At 40.3% G+C, this 23985-nt stretch overlaps 1 protein-coding gene across 1 annotated transcript; it reads right to left on the reverse strand.

Moving 5' to 3' along the window:
• Positions 1 to 308: 308 nt before the first annotated feature.
• LOC143860756 (Ribosomal protein S5 family protein) lies at positions 309 to 22544 on the reverse strand. The gene is made up of 8 exons (XM_077371570.1): positions 21793 to 22544; positions 18640 to 19169; positions 6376 to 6426; positions 6184 to 6291; positions 1058 to 1153; positions 868 to 966; positions 735 to 794; positions 309 to 627 (listed from the first exon to the last, which is right to left on the reverse strand). Exons 1-8 carry the CDS (start codon positions 22319 to 22321, stop codon positions 562 to 564), a joined length of 1539 nt encoding a protein of 512 aa, XP_077227685.1. The 5' UTR covers positions 22322 to 22544; the 3' UTR covers positions 309 to 561.
• Between the last annotated feature and the right edge of the window lie 1441 nt (positions 22545 to 23985).

The raw sequence follows: 23985 nt of genomic DNA on the forward strand, positions 1-23985 counted from the left end.
GTAATTTGGGTCGGATCAAATTCTTGGATTTCTAATTCAGCAGCTGACAGTGAAAAAAATCAGATTTCTAAATTTGCTGTGGAAATAAGAAATTGGAAATCCACATATGTGACAGTTTCCTTCACCCTCTTTGCTCCTCAACCTCTCCCCTCCACGAGGAAGTACCCCCTTCCCTCTCTGTCTCCCTCTACATGAGCTGCCGGATCTATTCATTTTCTATTCAAAACTCAATTCCAAATCCAAATACAAAATGGGAGGTATCCAAACGGGCCATAAAAAAATCTAACTAGAGTAAATAATACTAGGTATTGCCCCAAAAAAGGAATCAATTTGCATTAGAGAAAGTACATAGAATAAATAAAAAAAGCATTAATCTGGTAAGTTAAAAAGAATAATTGCTTTGCTAAGCAGGAAGGACCCCCTTCCTCTTCCTTCTTGTTTCAATATCCAGATATTGTTTCTTTCATTTCAGAACAGAGCAAAAAACCTCTTCCAATTCAGAAGAAACAAAAAAAGAAAATTAAACAGTGAGGATCGTAACATAGGAAGAAGAAATACTGCTTAAAGTAAGTATGACTCCACAACAGTTCGGCCAAATTTCTCTTGAACATCCTTGGGTGTTTCAATCTGCACAAGGCAAAGATGAGATTTGAATCACATGAAACTCAGAATTTAAATAACATCATAAACTTAAAATGATATCCATGGCAATGCACATAGAAAATAGGACTTACTGCATTCAGGGCTTTAAAAAGAGCCTTAACAGTGTTATGTGGGTTCCTTGAGCCAATGACCTGCTTAAAAGAACCATGATTAGCAAGCCCAGATTGTAGGAAGAATAACAATAGAAATTGGTAGCCCAATTACCTTTGACTTCACATTCTTGAACCCAGCCAGATGTAGCACAGTTTCAACAGTTCTGCTGGCTTTCATTCCCGTTCTTGTGGAAGCAGGCCATAGGTATACCTAACAAAATAGAAAGTTTCAGAAATGATGCTGCGGACATTAAAAAATTTATCGCGCGTATCAAAAAAAGAAAGAAAATGTTCAGATGAACCTTGGTTTGCTTATATTTTGTTTGTATTGCATGAGCAATCGTGTGCTCCTCGTGTCGTTCCACATAATGAAGATTCTGGAAGCATTTCTCATATGCCTATAGAACAGAAAATAAAATCCTTTATCAATCATTAACAGAAGTAGGCACGGCTTTTAATTTGGAATAGCAAGTTCAGAGAGAGACTAGAAAATTCTATCATAATATATAGATTGGGAAGTTTGCTGCCATTTTCGGAAAAATAATAGATTGGGAAATATTCAAACAATTATGGCTTATTTGTAATGAAATGACACTTTCCGAATGCCTCGTCTCAAAACAAAATAGTAATAATAGAAGGCTACTGATGTTGGCACTACCACATTTTGATAATTGCGCTAGCCCATCTTGTCTTTTATTATTTAAAAAGCCGTCAAAGGCTATTACAATACCCAAAAGGCTCTCAGAAGCCAATTAAAAAAGAAAAGACAAGCTGAGTTTGTGCAATTAATTTAAGAGGAATGATGGATGAAGGGCGCCCTTGCAAAAAAAAAAGCTACAAGGGCGCCCCCCATTGGTCCATCTACACTAAACGGACACGGAAAATCATGATATGGCAGAGCAATAAATGCACTTTGTTGACTTTAGGTTCCCACTTAGTGGAGATGAATCAATGGGGGCGCCCTTGTAGCTTGTTTTATGCAAGGGCGCCCTTCATCCTATCATTAGCCAAATAGAATAGATATACAGTGTCAACTTTTGAGTGTTCATATGGTGCACACTCATGCAGTGCTTGTGCAGCGAAAAACAGGACAACAAGGCCCATTATATTGTGGGAGAGGATGAGTACAGGCCCCTAAATTGGGGTGTCCGTATATGCAGAAGATCTAACAGATCAAGGGGACGAATCGGATCTAAGCGGGCTTCTCAATAAGCCCGCATCTTTTTAAAAGCAGAACTTAGGGACAAACAGATGCGAAATTCAACGGAAGAATGAAGAAAGGAAGTGTGAAATTAACGGAGGAATGAAGATAGGTAGTGTCAAGGAAATTGCTTTAGGAAATGGTGGCGAGATACAACCGGGGGAAACAAAAACCCTGGGGTAATCTACAATTAGTGATTCTACCAATAATATTCTAAGCTGGAACATCAGAGGATTATGAACTTTAGAGAAAAGGGCCCACGAAAATAGCTTGTGAAGAAAGACTAAACCTGACAATGTTTGTATTCAGGAAACTAAAATGGACAGCATTAGTGGGTCCGTGCTAAGGGAGATGGATTGCAGAGCCAGTTGCAAGTTTATAACTTTGGATTCTGAAGGATCGGCTGAAGGAATTCTCGTTGTGTGGGATAGCTCGTCAAATTCTCTTGTCGGCGAGTTAAAAAAGAGATTTTCGATCTCGGTTGTAGTTCGAAAGATTTTCAATAACTCTAGATGGACTTTCGCATAGTGTATAAACCGAATCATGTGGCAGAAGACAACACTTTTTGGAGGATTTAGACGGGATACGAAGCCAATGGCCAAATCCGTGGTGTATAGGAGGAGACTTTAATGTGACGGGATATATCGAAGGGCAGGAAGCAGTAAGAGGACCCCTAACATGGCGGCCTTTCTGATTTGAGTTAGCTTGGCTAGATGTTCCCGAGATGAAGGATAAGATGGTTGAGTGGTGGATTAGAGCGGCATTTCATGGTATAAAGTTTCTAGACCGAGCTTTAATGAACAATACGATTGTCGAAGGGGACTCTTTGAATGCAATTCGGTGGCTCAAAGGAACGGTTGTGCCCCCTTGGAGATTCGCAAGTCTCTTTGACGAGATTCAGGATCGGATAGAAGGTTCTTCTATCACTTTTAGCCATGTCAGAAGATCGGTTTCGGTCACCTCATAAATGGAAACGCTTCAGTTTCGGTTGAAAATTTTGGTAGAAATCTTGTAAAATCACGGAAACGTGTGGAAACATGCAAATGATAGAACTATAAGGTGAACTTCAAAAAATGCTAAAATAAGCACAAACACATACTAACAATACATGATCAAGATAATCGTCCATAATGGTTTAATAACATCAAACACCTAGTGAGATGTGTTGCTGTGCATGTCTGATAATTCAGTGAATACCATATTACAAATGTAATTTATATAAATATTCATACATAATACATATACCACATTTCGCATGCAATTCATATAAATATAATTATGTAATACATACTGATAGAGCATACCAATAATGCACTTATTTTTTGTTCCAATGTGTTTTGGTGGAGATGGAAACGAAAACATTACGATCGTTTTGTATCGGTTTCAGTGAAAATTTAAAACAATGGTCATTACTAAGGAGATAGTGGAATTCTACAGGACCTTATATTTCGCAGAAAAAGGTGCCTCCTCAAGCCAAAAGGTATTGGTTTTAATATGCTGGAAGATTTGGATAGAGTTTTCATGAAAAAGACTTCGGACTTGAGGAGATCAGATTGGGGCTTTTCTCCCTGAAGGGAGACTGTGCCTTGGGTCTGAATGACTTTTGCTTTACTTTTTCCAGGCTTGTTGGGATGTTGCAAAAGAAGACATCCTCAACTTTTCAACTGTTTTTACAAGAATTTGGAACTAGCCAAAAGTCAAGGGGCCACTTTGTCCCCTGTTCTTTTTTCGATTATTGTCGAGACTCTTAAGTAGAATGCTTGATAAGGGAAGGTCTTTTGGTCTCATTTAAGGACTTATCGTTAGATATACAGGGTTGGAAATAAAACATCATCAATTTGATCATGACATGCTGATTTTCAGTAATATCGGTGAGGATAAAGTCCTCAGAGTTAAGGCTATCCCCCGTTGTTACGAGGTGGTCACTAGGCAAAGGTCAAACTTCTGCAAGTCAAAGCTTATAGGCAACCATGGTGTGATGGATCAATTCCCCACCAGATATCTAGGCATCCCTTTACGTGAGGGGAAACTAAAGAAGGCGGTTTGGGACCCAATCATCGAAAAAGTAGAGAAGCGATTATCTTCTTGGAAGCGGAACCTTATCTCGCTAGAGGAAAGGATCACCCTTATAAAGGCGGTGTTGGCTAATCTTCCGTTCTACAATTTCTCTTTGTTCAGATGCCCGGTTGGAGTGATAACCCATAGAGCAGCTTCAGAAAAACTTTATGAGGGAAGGGAGCATTCCGATGAATTAAAAAAATCTCATCTGGTCAAATGGAAGGATGTTTGTAAACCTATTAAAGCTGGGCTCTAGAGAGAGATAGAGAGAGCATATGTGGTCACGAGTTATCGAGCATAAGTATGGAGCAAGCCGTGGCAATTGGATTTCCAACGATAAGCATAGGAGTATTGGAATGACAGTGTGGAGAGATGTTTTAAGACAAAAACCCAATTCTTAGAAGGGATCGGAATTAGAGTGCATAAGGAGGACAAAATCAGGTTTTGTATGGATAGATGGTGCAAGGAGATAATTTAATTGAGGTGTTTTCGGATCTTTTTGTCCTGGCTACAAAAAGAAGCTAGAGTCCAAGATTCTTTTACGAGGCTAGACAGTCAGATATTATGTAAGGTGAATTTCTAACGAAATTTTTTCATAGAGGTATTGGATGTTGTTTTCATAAAAAATGATGGAAGGGGCAAAATGGTTTGGATGTGGAACTCCTGCGAGGTTTTTAGCTTCAAATCGTTCTATCACCATCTCATTCCTCGCTAACTCCTGGAACTCTGGAATGTGAAAGATTCTTGCCCGCCTAGAGTGTACGCCTTTGAATGGACGACTCTCCTTGATAAGATTATGACGGTAGATCATCTTTGAAATCAAAAGAAGCTAATTGTTGATAATTGTGCCCTATGCCTATAGGATGGATGATCAATTGACGGCATCTTCTTACACTGCAAGATCACCAGAGATGTATGGGGCACATTCTTAGGAAATTTGGGGTATCTTGGGTGTTACCGTATCCGCTTGCCTAGGTCTTCGAGGGCTGGATTTTCACTCCCTGTCCAAGGAAAGGGAGGATCTTATGGCAAGTGGTTATTGGCTGCCATTTTGGTTACATGAGAAAAAAGAAACGGACACATATTCAAAAACTCATCAAGAAAGCCTGGGTATAACTATATTTCCTCCAATATTATATCCATTACTATTATGCGGGTGAAGACTGAAGACTTTGCCTTGTTTTATAGGATGAGAATGTTCCACCGTTGAAGTGATTGAAACCCCCTCCCCCTGTTGGTCTCCTCCAGAACCAGGCAAGCAAAAGCTGAATTTTGACAGGTCGAGGATAGGCAAATTCTGGACTTGGTGTAGGGGATTTCATAGGGATGAGAATAGCTCAACAGCGTGGACCTTTTATGGCCCCACTTAAATTAAGGATTCCAGCGAGGTGGAAGTGAGGACATTGTTGCATGGCATTCAGTTCGATGAGACTACGGAGCCAGACTGATTGATCGTCGAAGAGACCTCTCTAAATGTTATCAGATGGATAGATCGGTGGAACCCTCAACCTTGGAGGTTTGTGGACGCAATTAAAGAAGTTCAGGATCGCATGGAAGGATACTTGGTGTAGTTTTGTCACATGAGAAGAACAACTTACAATTATGATGATCGGCTGGATAGCTCTGGGGTAGACAGTACTCAATTGAAGCTTTTTTATTACCCTTATCCTTGGCCTTGTACTTTTAGTTGGAGCAGATTGTATATAGGTCTTCTCTTTTGCTCTTTTTGCGTTTGCCTGTATTGACCATCTCGATTGTAGGGTTTTCCTCTTTCTCAACTTTAGTTTATTTATGTTATATTTTGTATCGAGTGTACCTAGTATGCTAAACAATGGTAGATACAAGCCTACTACTAAACCAGGAAAAGACCAAAAGTTCCAAACAACAAGAACCAAACCTACAAGACTCATAAAGTATGGACAAAAAGAAGCTCGCATGGACACCCCAAAGACCCCCTCTATCACACCCGGGCTGCATCTATACCAAATATCAGAGGTAAAACTTTCACAAGCTCCTCATTCTGATCTATGCTCCTAGGCTGATAAACCATGCATAATGCAGAAGTTTTTTTCTTATTCCTTGTTTTAATAGGTTACAACTTTATCAAAGAAACCCAATGACCCTCTACTTTCAAATTAAAACACATCCTCAAAGGCCTTAAGTAGATACCTTTTGAAGGGCAATGGGAACTGCTGGACCTTTTGCTTTTGCAAAGCCCACAACTCCATGATAGTTTCCACAAGCTAACATGGCAGTGTACTTGATCACTTGTCCTCCCTGAAACAAAAATGAAAAAATTGAATATATCAAAAAAATGAATCTCTCACTCCAAAGAAATAAATCATGTAAATGTAGTATTACCTTTGTAACTTTACATGTTCGGTTAATATCGATAAGCTTCACATCAAAACCCTGCCATTATTCAAGAAAATATTTATTATCCTGATGAACAAGAAGTCATATGCAAATGGAGACAAATATACAAATAAATTAAATGATAACTTGCAATAAAAATAACTATAAAGTTTACATATAAGGTTTCACAAAAGTAGTAGTAGTAATCCAAAAGATGGGAGTACATATCATATTTAAAATAAAATTGTGAATTTATGAGTTAGGCATGTGACTTGCTTCCAATATAGATAAGCATCTCATGAGCTTTTTAAAAGCTCACTTCTTGCACATTGACTATAGTACATTGCAACTAAAAGGTGAAGGTATCCGGCAATTTAAATTCTTTGGCACATCGAAAATCAACTAAGAAGCTGACTACACAGCAAAGCAACGAATAACAAAGCGGAAATCAATTTTCAAATTTCAACAAATATCATTTCAAAAGTGAAAATAGATGTACATAGTGCAGGACAACCCTCATGGATTTGAGGTGATGCTAAAAGAACTCCTAAACAGAGAACGAGATTAGAATAACTTAAACAAACTGGAATGGAAGGACTCTATGCTAGGTAACGGGTAACAAAACCCTCTAAGATGGTCTAAGACTTGGGACAGCACTACGAACCCCAAAGTTTATCAAAAGATCCCTAACGGACAAGACACAATTAATTGATACTCTCTCAGGATTGTTACCGAACACCTAGAGGATGTAAAAAGAACTCTTTACGGATACAACTAAGTGAGTCTCTTTACGGATACAACTAAGTGAGTCTCTTTAGGTACTTTTATCAAACTCCTAAAGAGTGCAAATATCAAATCCGTTGAAATTTTAGAGGCGTTAATAACTTAACGGAGAGTAGTTCAATTGGAGAAGCAAGGATGATTTCCAACAATTTAAGAAAACATGAGTCATTCACAAATATAACATTCAATGAAAGGTATAACTGTCCAGTTCAAATATAAATAACTTAATCCTTTTTTTACAGCAGTAATAAGAAGTTAATCTTTTTTTTTGAAACTGTAAATGATTTAATTAATAAGGGAACCGAGGAGGTCCACAATATATACAGTTAATCTAATCCAATAAAGTTCAACATGATGGTTCCATGATAACCTAAGCACATCATAAAGACAAATCACTTCAAGTAGGTGCAAATATAGAAAGGAGAGAAGGAAAAAAAAATAGCAAATCAGAAATTTTCATATCAGTGCCTAAAGTAGACTCCAAAATATGAATATAGGGGCTGATTTGGGTGTCAGGCAATGGTGAATAGGCTGGATTTGATGGGGGTGTATGGGGCAAGATTCAAGGGTGTCTGGTGGTGGGTTTAGAGGAAGTTAGAGGGATGTGGAAAAGGGGGAAAGATGGGAAAGAAAATAGAAGAGGGAAGAAAACAAGAGAATATAAGGTTGGTCAGGATGAGGAGACAAAATAAAAGGGAAGGGGAAACCAGGGGTGAGAGGGAAGGAGGAGAAAGGAGATGGGGAATGAAGAGGAGGAGAGGTGGAAGGAGTGGGGGGAGAAAGGAGAGGAAGGTCATAGGAAGAAAGGTGAAGGATAGGAGAAAAGGGAAGGAAAGAGGGGAGTGGGGGGAGAAAGGAAAGGAAGGTCATATGAAGAAAGTTTATCTCTTCTGCTTCCTTAGAGATCGATATTTCTCCAGGTGGTTCTTATCCCCCTTTCGAGACAAAAAAGGAGATTGAGGAGGGTAGTCCAATGGAGAGCAGTATGAACGAGACTAGGCACCAGCTTAAGCATCCTAACTTTCTACTGGTTGGCAGTTCTATCCTTAAATGCTCTTTGGGTTACAAAAAGGTGCTGCTTGATTTTAGTGGTTTGGAGGGCGGGTGCCTAATTTTTCTGGCGGAACCAGGGGGCTTTCTCTTCGTTACCTTGTAAGGGTAACACTTGGAAGTTGCTCTAATCTCTCTTCTCTAAGTTGGTGCAGCAAGGCGGTGAATTTTTTGCCGCCTGTTGGTCCAGAGCTCTTTCCTGTTTTGCCGAGAATCGATTCTGAGTCAGGCTCCCCTCAGGATGTGGTTGAGTTGATGGTGGATCATACTCTGCATATTAGCAACCACCTGGGTTTAGTTTTTTCGGGGCCGGAAGAGGAATACAGATCCAGCATTAAGGAGACTGAGCTCAGGGAGGTTGGTGGTGCCATCACTTCAAATACCTTTTCTGAAGTGAATTTGAAAAGAAAGGAAAGAGAGGTGGTAAGATTAAAATATGATATCAATTATGATTCAGGGTCGCACAGTAAAGGCCCTAAATCCAAGAAAAAAGGAAGAGCGGTCGGTATCAGAGCGGGGAAGATTTCATCTGATCAAGGTTGTTAATGAAGATATTGTCCTGGAATATCAATGGTTTGGGCTTTCAGGAGAAAAGAATTCAAATTAAAGAATTAATAAAATTATGACGTCCTGAGGTTGTGTGCCTTCGGGAAACAAAAAGGGAGCATATTAGTAGAATAGACATGAGAAGCATGGGGTTCAAAAACGAATGGGATTTTGTTTTCTTAGCTTCAAAAAGCGCTTCGGGGGGTATTCTGGTGGCTTGGGACTCGATCAATTGGACCATAAAGGAAGTCTGGCGTGGAGTTTTTTCTCTTTCAGCAGCATTCCGAAAATCAAATGACAATTCTGGCTGGTTATTTTCTGGAGTCTATGGACCCTCATCACCTTCTGAGAAGTGCCTTTTCTGGGAAGAATTAGCAAAGCTGAGAAGCCTCTGCTCCTTCCCTTGGTGCATTGGGGGAGACTTCAACGAAATTTTAGCAATAAGGGATCGTTTAGGATGCCAGTGAGTCAACGCGGGCATGAGAAACTTTGCTGATTTCATCGCATCCAATGAGCTAGTGGACTTACCGTTGGGTGGTGCCTCCTTTACTTGGGCAAGAGGATCGATAAGGAGTAGGATTGACAGATTTCTGCTTTCGGGAGACTGGTTGGCAATAATTTCAGAGGTCTATCAAAAAGCTTTATCTCATTCAGTTTCTGATCACTGCCCTATCCTCTTATCTCCTAAAATGGAGTCGTGGGGTCAGGCCCCTTTCCGATTCGAGTTAGCATGGTTGGAAGACTCTCTTCTGGAGCCTCGTCTAATAAGATGGTGGACTGATTGCGTATTTGAAGGTCCGGCAGATGTAATCATTGGCAAAAAATTAAGATTCCTTAAGGCACAATTGAAAGAGTGGGCAAAAGAGAAGAAAGAGTTTGTCATCGGCAGGAAGCGAATGCTTGAGAATCGAATGATGGAGCTAAATGCACTCGAAGAATGCGGCTTGGCCTCGGAAGAAGAATATGAGCTCCGCGGAAGATTAAGCCAAGAGCATAAAGGGCTGCTACTGATCGACGAAATCTCTTGACGTCAAAAATCCCGAGTCAAGTTGTTGTCTGAAGGCGATAAAAATACTGCCTATTTCCATGCAATGGCCAGCGCGCGCAGAGAAGGAACAGAATCGAATCCCTAGTAATCGAGGGGGTCTGTGTATCGGACAAGGAGAAGATTATTGCAGAAATTATCGACTTCTACAGTTCCTTGTACGCTGCCGATAAGACGCTTCGCCCAATTCCTCAAGAGATCCTGTTTGAAAGTTTAAGCTTGGAGGAATCAGCTTGGTTGGAATCTCCCTTCTCTGAGGAGGAAATCAGGAAAGCTCTGTTTTCTTTAGCGAAAGACAAAGCCCCCGGCCCAGATGGCTTCTGTCTGGCTTTTTTTTAATCATGTTGGGAAGCTGTTTAATCGGACTTACTAAAATTCTTCCATGAATTTTATGAGGGTGCTGTCCTTGACAAAGGGACAGGTGCTACTTTCATTTCCCTCATTCCAAAAATCGATGGAGCGTCAAAAGTTTCGGATTTTCGCCCGATTAGTCTGGTGGGTTGCCTCTACAAAGTTCTTGCCAAGGTTTTGGCGGATCGTCTCAAAGCAGTTTTACCATCAATTATCTCGAACTGTCAAAGTGCTTTCATAAATAACCGTCAAATTCTTGATTGTTCTTTGATAGCCAATGAAGCTATTGATTATTATCGTCGGAATGGGGAAGGAGGAATCCTCTGCAAACTTGATATGGAGAAGGCCTATGATAGGGTGGATTGGGGAGCTTTAGATTACCTACTAGGTCGAATGGGATTTGGTGGCCGGTGGAGAAGGTGGATTCGAAACTGCTTAGCGCCTGCTTGGTTCTCTGTTCTCATCAATGGCTCGACCAAAGGCTTCTTCAAATCGACTAGAGGTTTGAGGCAGAGGGATCCTTTGTCTCCTTTTCTTTTTGTGATCGTAGCAGAATCCCTTTGCAGATTGATGAAAAAAGGATGTGAGTTAGGTCTCTTCGAAGGGTTTCTAATAGGCAAAAATAAGGTAGAAGTATCGATCCTTCAATTTGCGGATGATACTCTCCTGTTCTGCCCTCCGGTAGCATCCCAGATACTAAATCTTAAAGCCACCTTAAGGTGTTATGAGATGGTATCAGGTCAAAGATCTAATTTTGCGAAATCTAGGCTTTATGCGATCAACGTCCCCGACTGTGAAGCATCCTCTTTTGCAGGTATTTTGGGGTGTGCCTTAGATGTTCTTCCAGCTTCTTATCTGGGTCTACCTCTAGGAGTGGGAAGACCAAACAAAAACTTATGGATACCCATTATTCAAAGAATTGAACGGAGATTGGACACCTGGAAGCGCAGCTTGGTGTCCAAAGGCGGTAGGCTGGTCCTCATAAAGGCAGTTTTATCCAATATGCCGATATATTTCCTCTCTCTTTTTAAATGTCCCGTAAGTGTAGCTCAGCGAATTGAGCAAATTCAGAGACGTTTTTTGTGGGGAGGATCGGGGTCTTCAAAGGGGATTTCTCTTGTCAAATGGAGTGCGGTTTGTCTTCCTATTAAAAATGGAGGATTGAGTATTCGGAGGGTTCAAGGCTTTAACCATGCTCTTCTGGGCAAGTGGCTTTGGAGGTTTGGAGAAGAACAATCCTCTTTGTGGGTTCGAGTTATTGGGAGTAAGTACGGGTTCTCCAAAGGTCACTGGTGCTCTATTGATAACTTTAAACCTAAAGGTGTCACGGTATGGAGAGACATCTTGAAGTTAAAGTTCATTTTCGCAGACGGAGTCCGTTTCAAGGTCTATGTGGGGGATAGGATTCGGTTTTGGCAGGATCCTTGGTGCTCGGAGGAACCTCTTCAGGAGCGTTTTCCTGACTTATTTATGGTGTCAGCTCAGAAAGAGGCTTGGGTCATGGATTGCTTTGAAAAAGTACTTGCAAAAGTGGTTTGGTCTCCTAAATTTCGAAGAGCCTTTTTTGACAGAGAGTTAAATCATCTCCAAGAACTCCTGTCTCTTCTAGAATCTTGCTACATCAAGAAATCGGGTGCTGATAGACGAGTTTGGAAGTGGAACCCTTCGAGCTTATTCTCAGTCAAATCCTATTATCACCAATTGATCCCTTGTTTAGCGGAATCTTTTTCTTCCTCAGCTTGGAATTTTTCTTGCCCACCAAGAGTTGCCTTCTTTGGGTGGTCAGTTTGCTGGGGTCGTATTCAGACAATGGATTTTTTGAGGAAGCGAGGAATGTGGTTGGTCGATTATTGCCCTCTCTGTTTATCCGTTGGCGAATCAGTTGATCACCTTTTCATCCACTGCAAGGTTGCTAGAGATATTTGGGGCTTCATTTTCACTCGCTTTGGAATCAGCTGGGTACCATCCAAATCTATAAATGATTTCATTAGGAGTTGAGAATGGAGTCCTTGGAGAAAGAAAGGCAGAATTCTTTGGAAGATGAGCCTTCTAGCCGTGTGGTGGTTCTTGTGGAAAGAGAGGAATGCGCGAGTCTTTGAAGGAGAGGCCAAGCCTCCCTTCAGAATTTATACAAATCTGATCGATGCGGTCATTTCTTGGGCTCGAAGTCTTCCTTTGTTTCGTTTTGTCTCAGCTTTTGACCTCTGGGAAGGATGGGCAGTCATCTGTATGGAAGGGGTTAGCAAAGCGAAAATCATTCAATCCTGGATTCCTCCTTCGCAGGGGCTAATGAAGCTTAATTTCGATGGTTCGTCTCTCGGTAACCCGGGGGCGGCTGGAATTGGGGGTCTATGTAGAAATAACAAAGGGGAAGTCCTTTGGGCTTACTCGGGACCTATAGGAATCGCAGACTCGAATGAAGCAGAGGTTAGAGCCGTTCATAGAGGGATCAAGTTACTGGATTGTCAGGCTTTCGACAAAATTATAGTCGAAGGGGATTCCTTAAATGTTATTCGTTGGCTCTCGGGTGAGGCGATTCCTCCCTAGAGATTTTTGCCTTTTTTTGAGGAAATAGAGGATCTAACTCAGGGATCTTCCATTGAGTTCGGTCATGTCAGGAGATCAGCCAATGCAGAAGCAGATTCTCTAGCCAGAGGAGGTGTCTTTAGAACAGCTCTTGAGTGTTTTGATTATCTACCTCCCTGATTGATTGTAATTTTCTTTCTTTGTTTCTTCAGGACCACCTCGGTTCTGTTTTTCATATATATATATATATATATATATATATATATATATATATATATATATATATATTATTCTGCCCTTTTCAAAAAAAAAGAAGGGATATGGTGTACTTGATGGAGGAGGGAGGCGACGTTGCCCTACCACCGATGAGACTAGGCCTGCAAACGAGCCGAACTTTGGGGTGTTCGTGCTCAGCTCGCTTAGTTTGAGCGTTGGCTCGTGTTCGTGACAAGCTTTTTACTATGGGCTCGTGTTTGGCTCGCCAAAATTTAACAAAGCTCGAGCTCGGCTCGTTTAGTAAACGAACGAGCCCGAGCCGAACTTTTAGTGAGCCAAGCCGAGCCAGGCTCGAGCTTGCTTGGGTTCGGGTTCAGCTCGTTTAGTAAACACATAAAATAAATACCATTAAGTAATAGAGAAAAGTGTAGCTACACATACGTGTAGCTAACTTAGCTACACCAACGGCTTAAAATACAGTGGGCCCCACATTGTTTGGGTGATGCAAACCATTCATTTGATGGGCCCTCATATAGATAGTTGGTGCCCAAAAAATCAGCTCTATAGGATCATCCCAACCCTACGATTTGTGGAGGCAAAAATGGACGCGTAAAAACCTTCACAAATCTGTCCATTTTTGCCTCCACAGTTTGAAGGGTGGGGATGATCCTATGGAGCTGATTTTTTTGGCACACCCTATCAATGTGAGGGTCTATCAAATGAATGGTTTGGATCACCCAAACAATGTGGGCCCACTGTATTTTAAGCCGTTGGTGTAGCTAAGTTAGCTACACGTATGTGTAGCTTCACTTAACTCTAAGTTATATATATATATATATATATATATATATATATATATAGAGGAAAGTGTTTCTAGTCCGGCCGACTAGAGATCATTCTCTAGTCCGCCACCCAAAAACACATGGGTCCCACATATTTGGGTGATCTAAAGCATTCATTTGATGGGCCCTGACATAGAGACGGTGTCCACATATTTCTCATATATATATATATATATATATGAGAAAAGTGTAGCTACACCGACGGCTTAAAATACAGTGAGCCCCATATTGTTTGGGTGATGCAAACCATTCATTTGATGGGCCCTCACATAGATAGGGTGTGCCCAAAAAATCAGCTCCATAGGATCATCCCAACCCTACGATTTGTGGAGGCAAAAATGGACGTGTAAAAACCTTCACAAATCTGTCCATTTTTTGCCTCCACAGTTTGAAGGGTTGGTATCATCCAATGGAGTTAATTGTTTGGGCACACCCTATCAATGTGAGGGCCTATCAAATGAATGGTTTGGATCACCCAAACAATGTGGGCCCACTGTATTTTAAGCCGTCGATGTAGCTAAGTTAGCTACACGTATATATATATATATATATATATATATATATATATATGTGTGTGTGTGTGTGTGTGTAATATAATATATATAGTAATATAATGAACATAATTCGAGCTTTAAAGCTCGGCTCAGCTTTATGAACCGAGCCTAAAAAGTTCACGAGCTTGTCCAAGCCAAACTATACAAAGCTCAAGTTCGGCTCGTTTATATGACGAGCCTAATTTTTGGGCCTCGGGTTCGGCTCGTTTAGTAAACGAACGAGCCCGAGCCGAGCTTTTAATGAGCCGAACCCAAACATGTTCGTGATCCGGCTCGGTTCATATGCAGCCCTACATGAGACGATAGGGGAAAAAAGGGAGAGAAGGCAAGGAGGTGGTAAGAAGGGACTTAAATAGGGTTGTAATTGGTGGGACATGGGAAGTAATAAAAAAATAGGCGGCCCAGTGCACGAGGCTCCTGCCATTGTGGGGTCTGAGGAGACTAGATGTACGCAGCCTTACCCCTGCTTTGTAGAGAGGCTGTTTCCGTGACTCAAACCCGTGACCACCAAGTCACAATGGAGCAACCTTACTGTTATGCCAAGGCTCGCAATAGTAAGAAACTGTTTCGGTTTTTATTGGAAAGTAATGAGAAGGTTTTATATTTCAATTTCAGATCGGTTGCCACGGAATGAAACCGTTCCGGTTTTTATTGGAAATTCCCGTGGAAATCCTGTTAAATCACAAAAACATAAGGAAACATATGCAAATGACAGAATTTGAAGATGAAACTTCAGAAAATAATAGAATGAGCACAAATACACACCTAGAAATCATCATATAAGCAAGAAAACCACCCAAAATGGTTTAAAACATTGAATACCTACTGACATGCACAGATGCACTGTCATTCATGTCTAATAATTTAGTACAAACGAAATTTCACATGTAATTCATATAAATATTTATACATAATACATGCACCATATTTCGCATGCAATCCATATCACTATAATTATGTTATGCATTCTAATATAGTATACCACTATTACACTTACGATTTTGGTTTATGCATTTTGATCGTTTCGGTTTCGATAGGGGTGAAAACAAAAACATTCTGGCTGTTTCGTGTCGGCTTCAGTGGAAATTAAAAACTATGGTGATAAGTAGGTAAAGCGGGTTTGGATGTTTAAGTGGAAGACCATAAGTTTAGAAAGTGAGTTTCAGTATTAATGATGGCTCATGTGGGCCATGGGTTAAAATAATAAAATAAGATTTAGGATGTGGGTTGGGAATTAATTGATAAGCCGTGTGGGCAATGGGGAGGGGTAGATGGGTATGAAATAAGTGACTTGGACATCCCCCACATCTAAGCCCAACAAAGCAAAATATATAAATGATAAAGTATCAAAAAAAGATAATGTATAAGAAAAACAAGTAAACTATATCTAAATCGCATCACATGGCGTAGCGTGCCTAAATGTACCTTATGTTTCATTTCGCTACCTACATGCCCTTATCTCTAAGACCATTTCACTACCTACTTACCTGATTTACAACATAAACGATCTCTAGTCTAGTAAAGGTACGATGTTGTAGGGTGTCTACCATACTCTGACTGATGTGTGGGCCTTTGATCTTTTCACCTTCCCTTGCACTTGACTTCCTGTTATACACTATTCACTGTTGACTGGATTGAGAAATCTACTTAGAAGATTTGATACATCTTTTGTGATAATATCATTCCTTCTTTTGTTCTTTTTATCAACACCTAGAAAATAATGCAACTCGCCTTTGCTCAAGCTGTTTTTCAACTTTTGTATCTCAGGACTATCACTCCCTGTGACAATAATATCATCTACATAAACCAAAATCCATACCATATCTGTCCTAGTATGATTACCAAACCAAGACTTGCCTAATATGCTTCTTTTGTCACCCCTGTTGCTAAGAACCTCATATAGCTGTTTTACAAACCATGCACTAGTTGTTTGCTTTAGACCATATGTGGCTTTCTTAAGTCTGCATACAAATTAATCTTGTTTGTTGATTCAAACCCTTCAAGTTGCCCCATGCAGAGACATATTCTTTTGAAGATCCATGCAGCAAGGCATTAATCACATCCATCTTATGAAGATTCCACCCTAAAACATTAGCTAAAGTATGAACCTCACGATGGGGTCTTGATTATTGAACAAAATGTCTCATCATAGTCTAACCAAGATGCCGGTTGCAGCCCCTGGCTACTAATCTAGCCTTATATATGTCTAGTGTCGTCTGATTTCTACTTTAGTTCGTAAACCCACTTATCCTAATACATTTCTATCAAATGATCTGGCCACAAATGCTAACCATTCTGGAAGCTATATACATTGGCACGCATGGCAGGGACAAAAGGGTTTGGATCTGGGACACTCCGAGTTCTTTCACTGTTCCTTCCATCTCCATATGGTTTCTAGTCTGCTTTCCTCTCACTTAGTTAGAGTTTGGAATATCTACACCTCCTAGAGTTTTGTCTTTTTGGGAGTGTGTTCCAGAACAAGATCATGACAGTGGATCACCTCCGCAATCGTGAGATGATGATCATCGATCATTGCCCTCTTTATGTAGAGATGAGGGAGTCATTAGATCATCTACTTATCTGCATGTATGCCAAAGATGTGTGGTGTCACATAATTAGGAGAATCAGAGTTTCTTGGGTGTTCCCTCACCACATTTCTGACATCCTAGACAGTTGGTATTATATGTGCCTTGGCCGAAGAAAGGTAGGATTTTTTGGAAGGTGACGCTTGTGGCTACTATATGGGTTCTTTGGAAGGAGAGAAATGCCCATCTCTTTAAGAATGGTGTTAAAGGCCCTTCATTTTCTTACATAAAAATCATCTCACTCATTATTTCATGGGTAAGGATTCTTCCTACCTAATAGTGAGATGGGTAAGGATTCTGAATGGTGTTAAAGGCCCTTCATTTCCGGTTCGTTTTCAGCACATGCGAAGAACGACGAATGGAGAGGCGGATCGCCCTGTCCGATCGGGAGTTACTAAACTAAGGGTTGAGATATTTGATGAGCTCCCTCCATTTTTTTTTTTGCTTTTGTTTACCGTTCAAAAAAAAAAAATTATTGTTTTCCTCGCAGTTTCTTTACTTGGCTTTTAATAAGATTCTCACCATTGTCAAAAAAAAAAAAAATGATCTGACCACAATATGACAATATCCCATGTGTCATTTCTATAAGCACTTTGGTTTCCTCTGCCATAGCTTTGTATCCACATATAATTAGACAAAGACTCCACAAATGACAACAGCTCGTCCAACTTAAGAAGTTGAATGGTTAGTGCATGTTTATGATTCTCAAATGGTTGCGCGATGTTTCTCCAACAACTTAGCAATTCATATGGGGTGGAAGATGGGGCGGTCAATAGAGTAGTGATGTCTGTAAACTATGGTAGCATTCTTTAACCCGTCTTAGCAGCGCTTTTGCGCTTTTTTTTTTTGTAGCAAAGAAAGAAAAAAATGGAGAATGGTGTTTGGTAAATCCAACCCATTCAGCCCGTTTCTCTGATTTTAGAATCTCGAGCAGTATTTGGCTATGATACGCGCTACATTATCAGAGCAAGGCAGAGTCAGTCCAAACGATTCGGTTCTGCCCGTTTTACCCACTCTAAAGATCGGAGAATGAGCAGCATTGAAGAATATGTCCTATGTTGTTCCTTGAGCTTTGGTGTCTTTCCCTTAATCGGATGCCAATGCCCCAAGGATCAAAATTCATCAAAGGAACAGTACCAGCAAGTACCTCAGATGGAGATGTCTGACCAAGAACAGCAAATGTATGTACATAGCAGCTAATTTGCCCTAAACAGAATGCTTGTTACCTATTTCTGTTACTCAAGAAATGATGAAAATAAGAAATTCAAAACTGGTGCCAACTATCCACATAAAAGAGGTTCCTCACATTTCTGTGATAGTAATTCAAATAAAGTCCCCATGATAGAAGTAACCAGCTGTAGCAAAGGAGAAAAACATCAAAATAAGCTTTAGGGATCAGTCATCCAGGTAAAGAGACTAAGATGGTGCACAGTCATGCAGCAACATGTTATGACATCAACTGGGATACGAGAATAGAATATATGGACAGGAAAGATATCCAAATGTTCTAAATTTGTAAATTTAATGTTAATCAAATGAAACAGAAATAGGAAGGCACTTTCATATAACTTTCATGTACTTTCTTCCAGCTAAGAATAACTAAAACTGTTAGAAGCTACAAGGCCAGTTAAAACCAAGGCAGACAAAGAGAGAAAGAAGTGACACGATACTATTTCAATGGAAGGCCCACTGCTTATATAGTAAAATATAACTAAATTAGCAGCTCCTACAATATAAAGAAAGGAACATAGTAGAAAGGTTTGTTTACATACTTTCCTATAAAGAGGCCGTCTTCTCTTCTCAGTCAAAGAATTTCTCTCCTCTGCAAGGTCTCTGATCTCTTCTTCTAGAAGCTTCCCCTTCTTCCCAAAAGTACAATCTAGTTCTGCCAATCTCTGCTCAAGTTTCTTGTCTATGGCATTAAGCTTCTCTAACAACATATCATCCTTGTCTTTTGTGTCACTGAAATCTTCATCATCATCTTCCTCCAGATCAGCCCCTTGAATAATTTGCTTTTCTTTTTCAAACCCGGCATGTTCTAGAAGATCAACCGAAGGGCCTACTTGTTCATGTTGAATAACTCCATAATTCGCTGGATTGTTAGGGTCATAGGCCTCCTTCCATTCAACCAACCTCACAGCCCTGTTTAACTTATGAAGAAGCATGAATCTTTCCTTGTCGGTGGCTTCTTTCAGACGGTTCATCAACTCACCGATAACCCGGTATTCCAATGGCAAACGGAAATGTCTTTGCTCGAATTTGTCGATCCTATTCATCCATTTGTATGCATCATCAACAGTTTCTGTCAGGAGAGAAGAAATGACAAAGGTGCATTAAAGAACCAATAATAGAGAAGACAATACATCCTTTCATAGGATGATTCATGTTCCATAGATCTGAACTAGAAAAGCAAACACGCCTAAAGTGGTAAACTAAACCAAAAAAATTGTTTGGAAAACTAAACCAATAAAAATTGTTTTTAATGGTAAAAAAACCTATAAAAATTGATCAAGGTTTTTTAAAGGAAAACAACAATCTAAACTTCTGTATCCCATGTGGGAAAAACTAAAAGTGGATGAATAAATAAAAAATGCAGACTGCAGCAAAAATGTATTCATCTTGCTTTGAACGAATGAACACCACTGCTTCAAATGAACCACAATGAAGAAGTTCCAGTAGAACTCTAAACAGTACGCCAAGAGAAATCAAAAAGAACATTATACCCTTGTCAATTTTCTTACTTTGCATACAGCCTCTGAAGAAAAAACAGAATTAAAATCAACAGAAATGACGTGAAGCAAGGCAAATAAAACCCCAAAGCAACAAACACACATTGATCTAAACAAAAAAATCCTGACCCAGTTAGAGAATTTTCTACTTTCCTTTTTAAGGAATGCAATACCAGGTGGAGGAGACAGTAATAAACATGACAAAGTACAGGTTCTAAAAAACTACCATACCATCGATGGATCCAATTATAGATGCATTACACACTCAGTTAATACAATTATAGTTGGAAAAAAACTGAGGGTACTGTTGTTGATAGAAAACAGAAAACTTGTTGCTTCAAGGCGTGATATCACTTTCCTTAAGACAAGATTCGCCCCCACTAGAAGTGTGCAAAGGGGATCCGCAAATTGCCTCCAAGATACAATGAAGCCTAGTAGGGAAGCCCTACTAATGTTTGATGACGCATAGCACTAGCGGAATCAAACCCGAAATGCCCTTCCGAAATTTCAAGCCTTAGAGAAATTTCTAGATACTGGTTCTGCAGAAAAACAGTATCTAGAACAGTAAACAAAAGAAAAACAGTATGTAGAAATACTTGGGGATTTTGTAGGAGTGTAGAAGAGAGTGTAAATTCTGTCAGAATTGCCAATTCGTTTTTCTATTTGAAATGACTGAATTCTACACATTTTGTAGACCACCTGCTTTTTAGTGTGAAAAACACCTCTACAGGGCACCTTTCCAGAATGTTTGAAATCTGACCGTTAGATCGCACCCATTGATATTGAACGATTCTGATCGATCCTATAGGTGACTGTTGGTTTGAGTAAAACCTCTCTCCAACCCAGTCATCGTTAGATCAACCATCTATGGTGTGGATCGCACCCCCTTGGCACTTGACCGTTGGGGGAAGGGACACAACCCATTTGATCACACTCTTTGACCGTTGGAGTTATGGGCCCGTTGGGCCGACCATTAGGCCCGAACCGAAGCCCAACCCAACCGAACCATTCGGCTTGATGGGCCTACGAACCATTTGACCCACCCATCCGACCGGTCCACCTTCATCTTGATCCAATGGTGCAGATCAAATCTGGAAAAATTAAAGGCTCCAATCGCTCCTCGCGACGTTGCGTACGTGCGAAGTGCAAAGTGCGCCTAAAAAAGCGTCAATAAAGCACCACTATGCGCCCTATAGCCCATTACCCACGCCGCGCGTAGTGCTTTATAAGCCCTTCTCTTTCCTTTCTCTCATCCGGCACGGGACTATCTTTTCAACTACACCTCTACATCCTTTTGTAAAAGCAAATCTTTCCAAGAAAACATTTTCTTTTTCCCAAACGCTTTTGATAAAATATTTTCCAAAACACTAAAACATGCAAAAAACATGATTTTGAAAATCCAAAATCACTAACAAGTTACACTTCTGTTTTTCATTATTAAATACAGTAAAGTAGGAAATTCAACGGGTTGAGCTTTTGGAGGCAGCGATTGGTTGTTTCGCATGGTAAAATAGCTATTGCCTCACGACAGGTCATGGGTTCAAAACCCAACAACTCCTTGATATTAAAAATCCACTGGCCACACATTAGGGGACTTGTCGAAGTATAAATGATTAAATAACACCAACTCTAACAGCTTAAGCTTTTGGAGTAATTGGTTGTTTCACAATATGTATTGATGGAACCAAAGAAAAACTACGACCTCGTACATCCGTAACAGTTACAATGGTATTGTTGGGACTCACTTGAACATGAATAAACCCTTTCGTTATTATATCCATTCTTATGTGAACTAATACACCCATTCCCACATGAACCAATTCTTGGCATAGGTTTTGTCATATTTTAGCATCACATAAATATGAGTGAGAGATATCCAGATACATCCATTTCATGCCAAAACAGATCATTTAGCCTACTCAACTCAACTCAACAAAGCCTTTGTCCCAAACTAGTTGGGGTCGGCTAAATGAATCCTTTAGAAAAATTTCATGAAGAAGGTGAAAGGAATTTACCCGGCTCTAATCCTGGCTCTAGTTGGGTTCTTCTACGGGGATCGTTTTTTTCCATGCTATCCTATCCAAGGTCATGTTCTCTGTTATGTTCCTAGCTATCAAGTCTTTCTTCACTGTTTCTACCCAATTTGTTTAGCGTGCTGGAAAAAAAAAAGACAGAGGGAGGAAAAGAAAGGGTTACCGGCCTCCGTGAAGTTGTTGAGAAGCTCCTCATGGCGCTTGAACTTCTTCTCAAACTCATCACGGCGTTTCTTCAGCTCATCTGGGGAGAACCTTTCATCATCTTCGCTCTCCGAATCCGTTGGTTCTTCACGACTATCAAGGTCTCCTGTATCCTTTTCCTTCTCCTTCTCCTTCTCAAGCTTCTCTATAAGTTTCCCCACACCCATATAATCCTCTTCGTCCTCATTGTCCTCTCCCACGTCTTCGCCTGCCCTTTTCCTCTGCTCTCTCTCTCTTTGCTTCTCCATCTCGACCTCCGCCAAAAGCTCTTGGATTGTTCTTGCAGATGAAAAGAACCGATCGAATCGAAAAGAGGTTTGGAAATTAGAATTAGGTTTTTGAATGTAATGGAATTGGGGGAAGAAAGGGGGGGAATTTGAAATTGTTCGGGAGAAAATGATGGGATTGTTAATGGGTTTTTTAGGGTTTAGGGTTAGAAGGAAGCGAGTCCAAGTGGTCTTGGTTTTGGTGAGTGTTGACATTGTCATTGTGAGAAATGAGGAGAGATTTGTCTAAGCCATTTGGGGGTGAGATAGATTGAAAAGGGGGTGGATGGGTTAAATAGGTTATTGAGATTGAGTTTTAATGGGTTTGTTTTATGGGAGATTTGAAGAAAACTTGAGATTTTGATCTGAGTCTTGTTGGTATTTGGCAGGCGGGGAAGGAGGAAGCTCAGGAAGAAGAGGCTTAAACCCCTAAAAAGTAAAAACCCTTGAAAGAGGAACAAAGGGGCTTGTCGGGTAAAAAAGTAGTTACGTTGAGGGCTTTTTTGTCCATTGCGTTCTGGCCGGAAACTTACACTACCAAATGTGCTTTTTCACTCCCAAGTCCCGACTAGTTAAACAAGCAAAGCCCGCATCTGTTACCGTCCGATATTTGATTTGACGGCGTAAGATTTACTAGGAATTGTTCGTTGAGATTTCCTAGGCAATTTCGGGGAGAGCCATTTTGCGGCTCATTTTTGTAGGAGAGAACAGCCACATAGGCTCACTTTTTATCTTATTTTGTCTTATTGCTCAATTCATGAGAGGTGGCTGTTCTCTCTCCATTTGATGTGCCTAGCTTTAGATGATTTATGAGTTTTGGGAGATGGGAGATTCAAAACAATGGCTATCAAGTGGGCCATTCATATCAAATGTTAGACCTACTACTAAGAGCATTTATCCACCATCCTTTCTCTTGTGTGAGCTAATTATATAAGGTTGCAATCTTCAAAGCTACAATCTCTCGCATATCTTCTTAGAACTTGAGTAGATCCTCGTGTAATTTTTTGAAGGAAATATATTGATGGGAGGAGTACTGGTGAGGTTCAGTTTGACGGGGTGGAAGCTTGTGAGGGAAGGTTTCTGCAGTCGAAACTGATCCACTTTCAAGAGTGGGTTGGATCTTTGATTACCGTTCATGACAGAGAAGAAAAGGGTCTGAGCCATCGATGGGAGTAAGGGCACCAGACAAAGAAGTTGTTGAAAGGAAAAAGAAGAAATAGAAGCGAAGTTGATGAAAGGAAGAAGAAGATATAGAAGTGGTGCCGGGCGGACGGCTAACCTAGCCGTCCGCCAAAGATCGGTGTTGGAAACGTTGTGCTCGGTGCATGGCCGGATTGACCTACTCTAATACCATGATAAAATCTGTATTTTACTAATCTTGGATGTTTTTCATTAACACGAACGTGTGCTTAAATAAGCACTTACATATAAGCATGGAAAGGGAAAATATAAATATGGAAAGAGATAAACGTAATCCTAATCCAACCGGGCTGCCTAATCTGCCACAATCCAATCATATCTGATTCTCTAACAAACCTAATTCAAACTTTATTCAATGTAAAGATAGATCTACACAAACTACTCGTCCCACCCCAAAAAAAAAGCACTTGCCCCTAATAGAAATCCAACCCTTCTTCTCTCTGAATCATCGAACTACAATTCATATCCAACTCTAACACAAGCTCCTATTAGAATAGTATTCTATAAGCAAACTACATCAATCCAAAAAAGGAAAAAGACTCATAAATTTCCTTAAGTTAATGTCCTACATCACAATCGTTCGGTGACCAAAACACATAAATCCTAACCCAAGTTTTTTTTTTTCTTTTTCTTTTGTAATGTTGCCTTTTGGTTTTTTGGGCTGTCCATTTTACATTCCAGTATGC

Source organism: Tasmannia lanceolata, unplaced genomic scaffold (genome assembly GCF_043159265.1).
Source record: "Tasmannia lanceolata isolate RefF3 unplaced genomic scaffold, GAP_Taslan_0.1 ptg000037l, whole genome shotgun sequence".
Classification (NCBI taxonomy): Eukaryota; Viridiplantae; Streptophyta; class Magnoliopsida; order Canellales; family Winteraceae; genus Tasmannia; species Tasmannia lanceolata.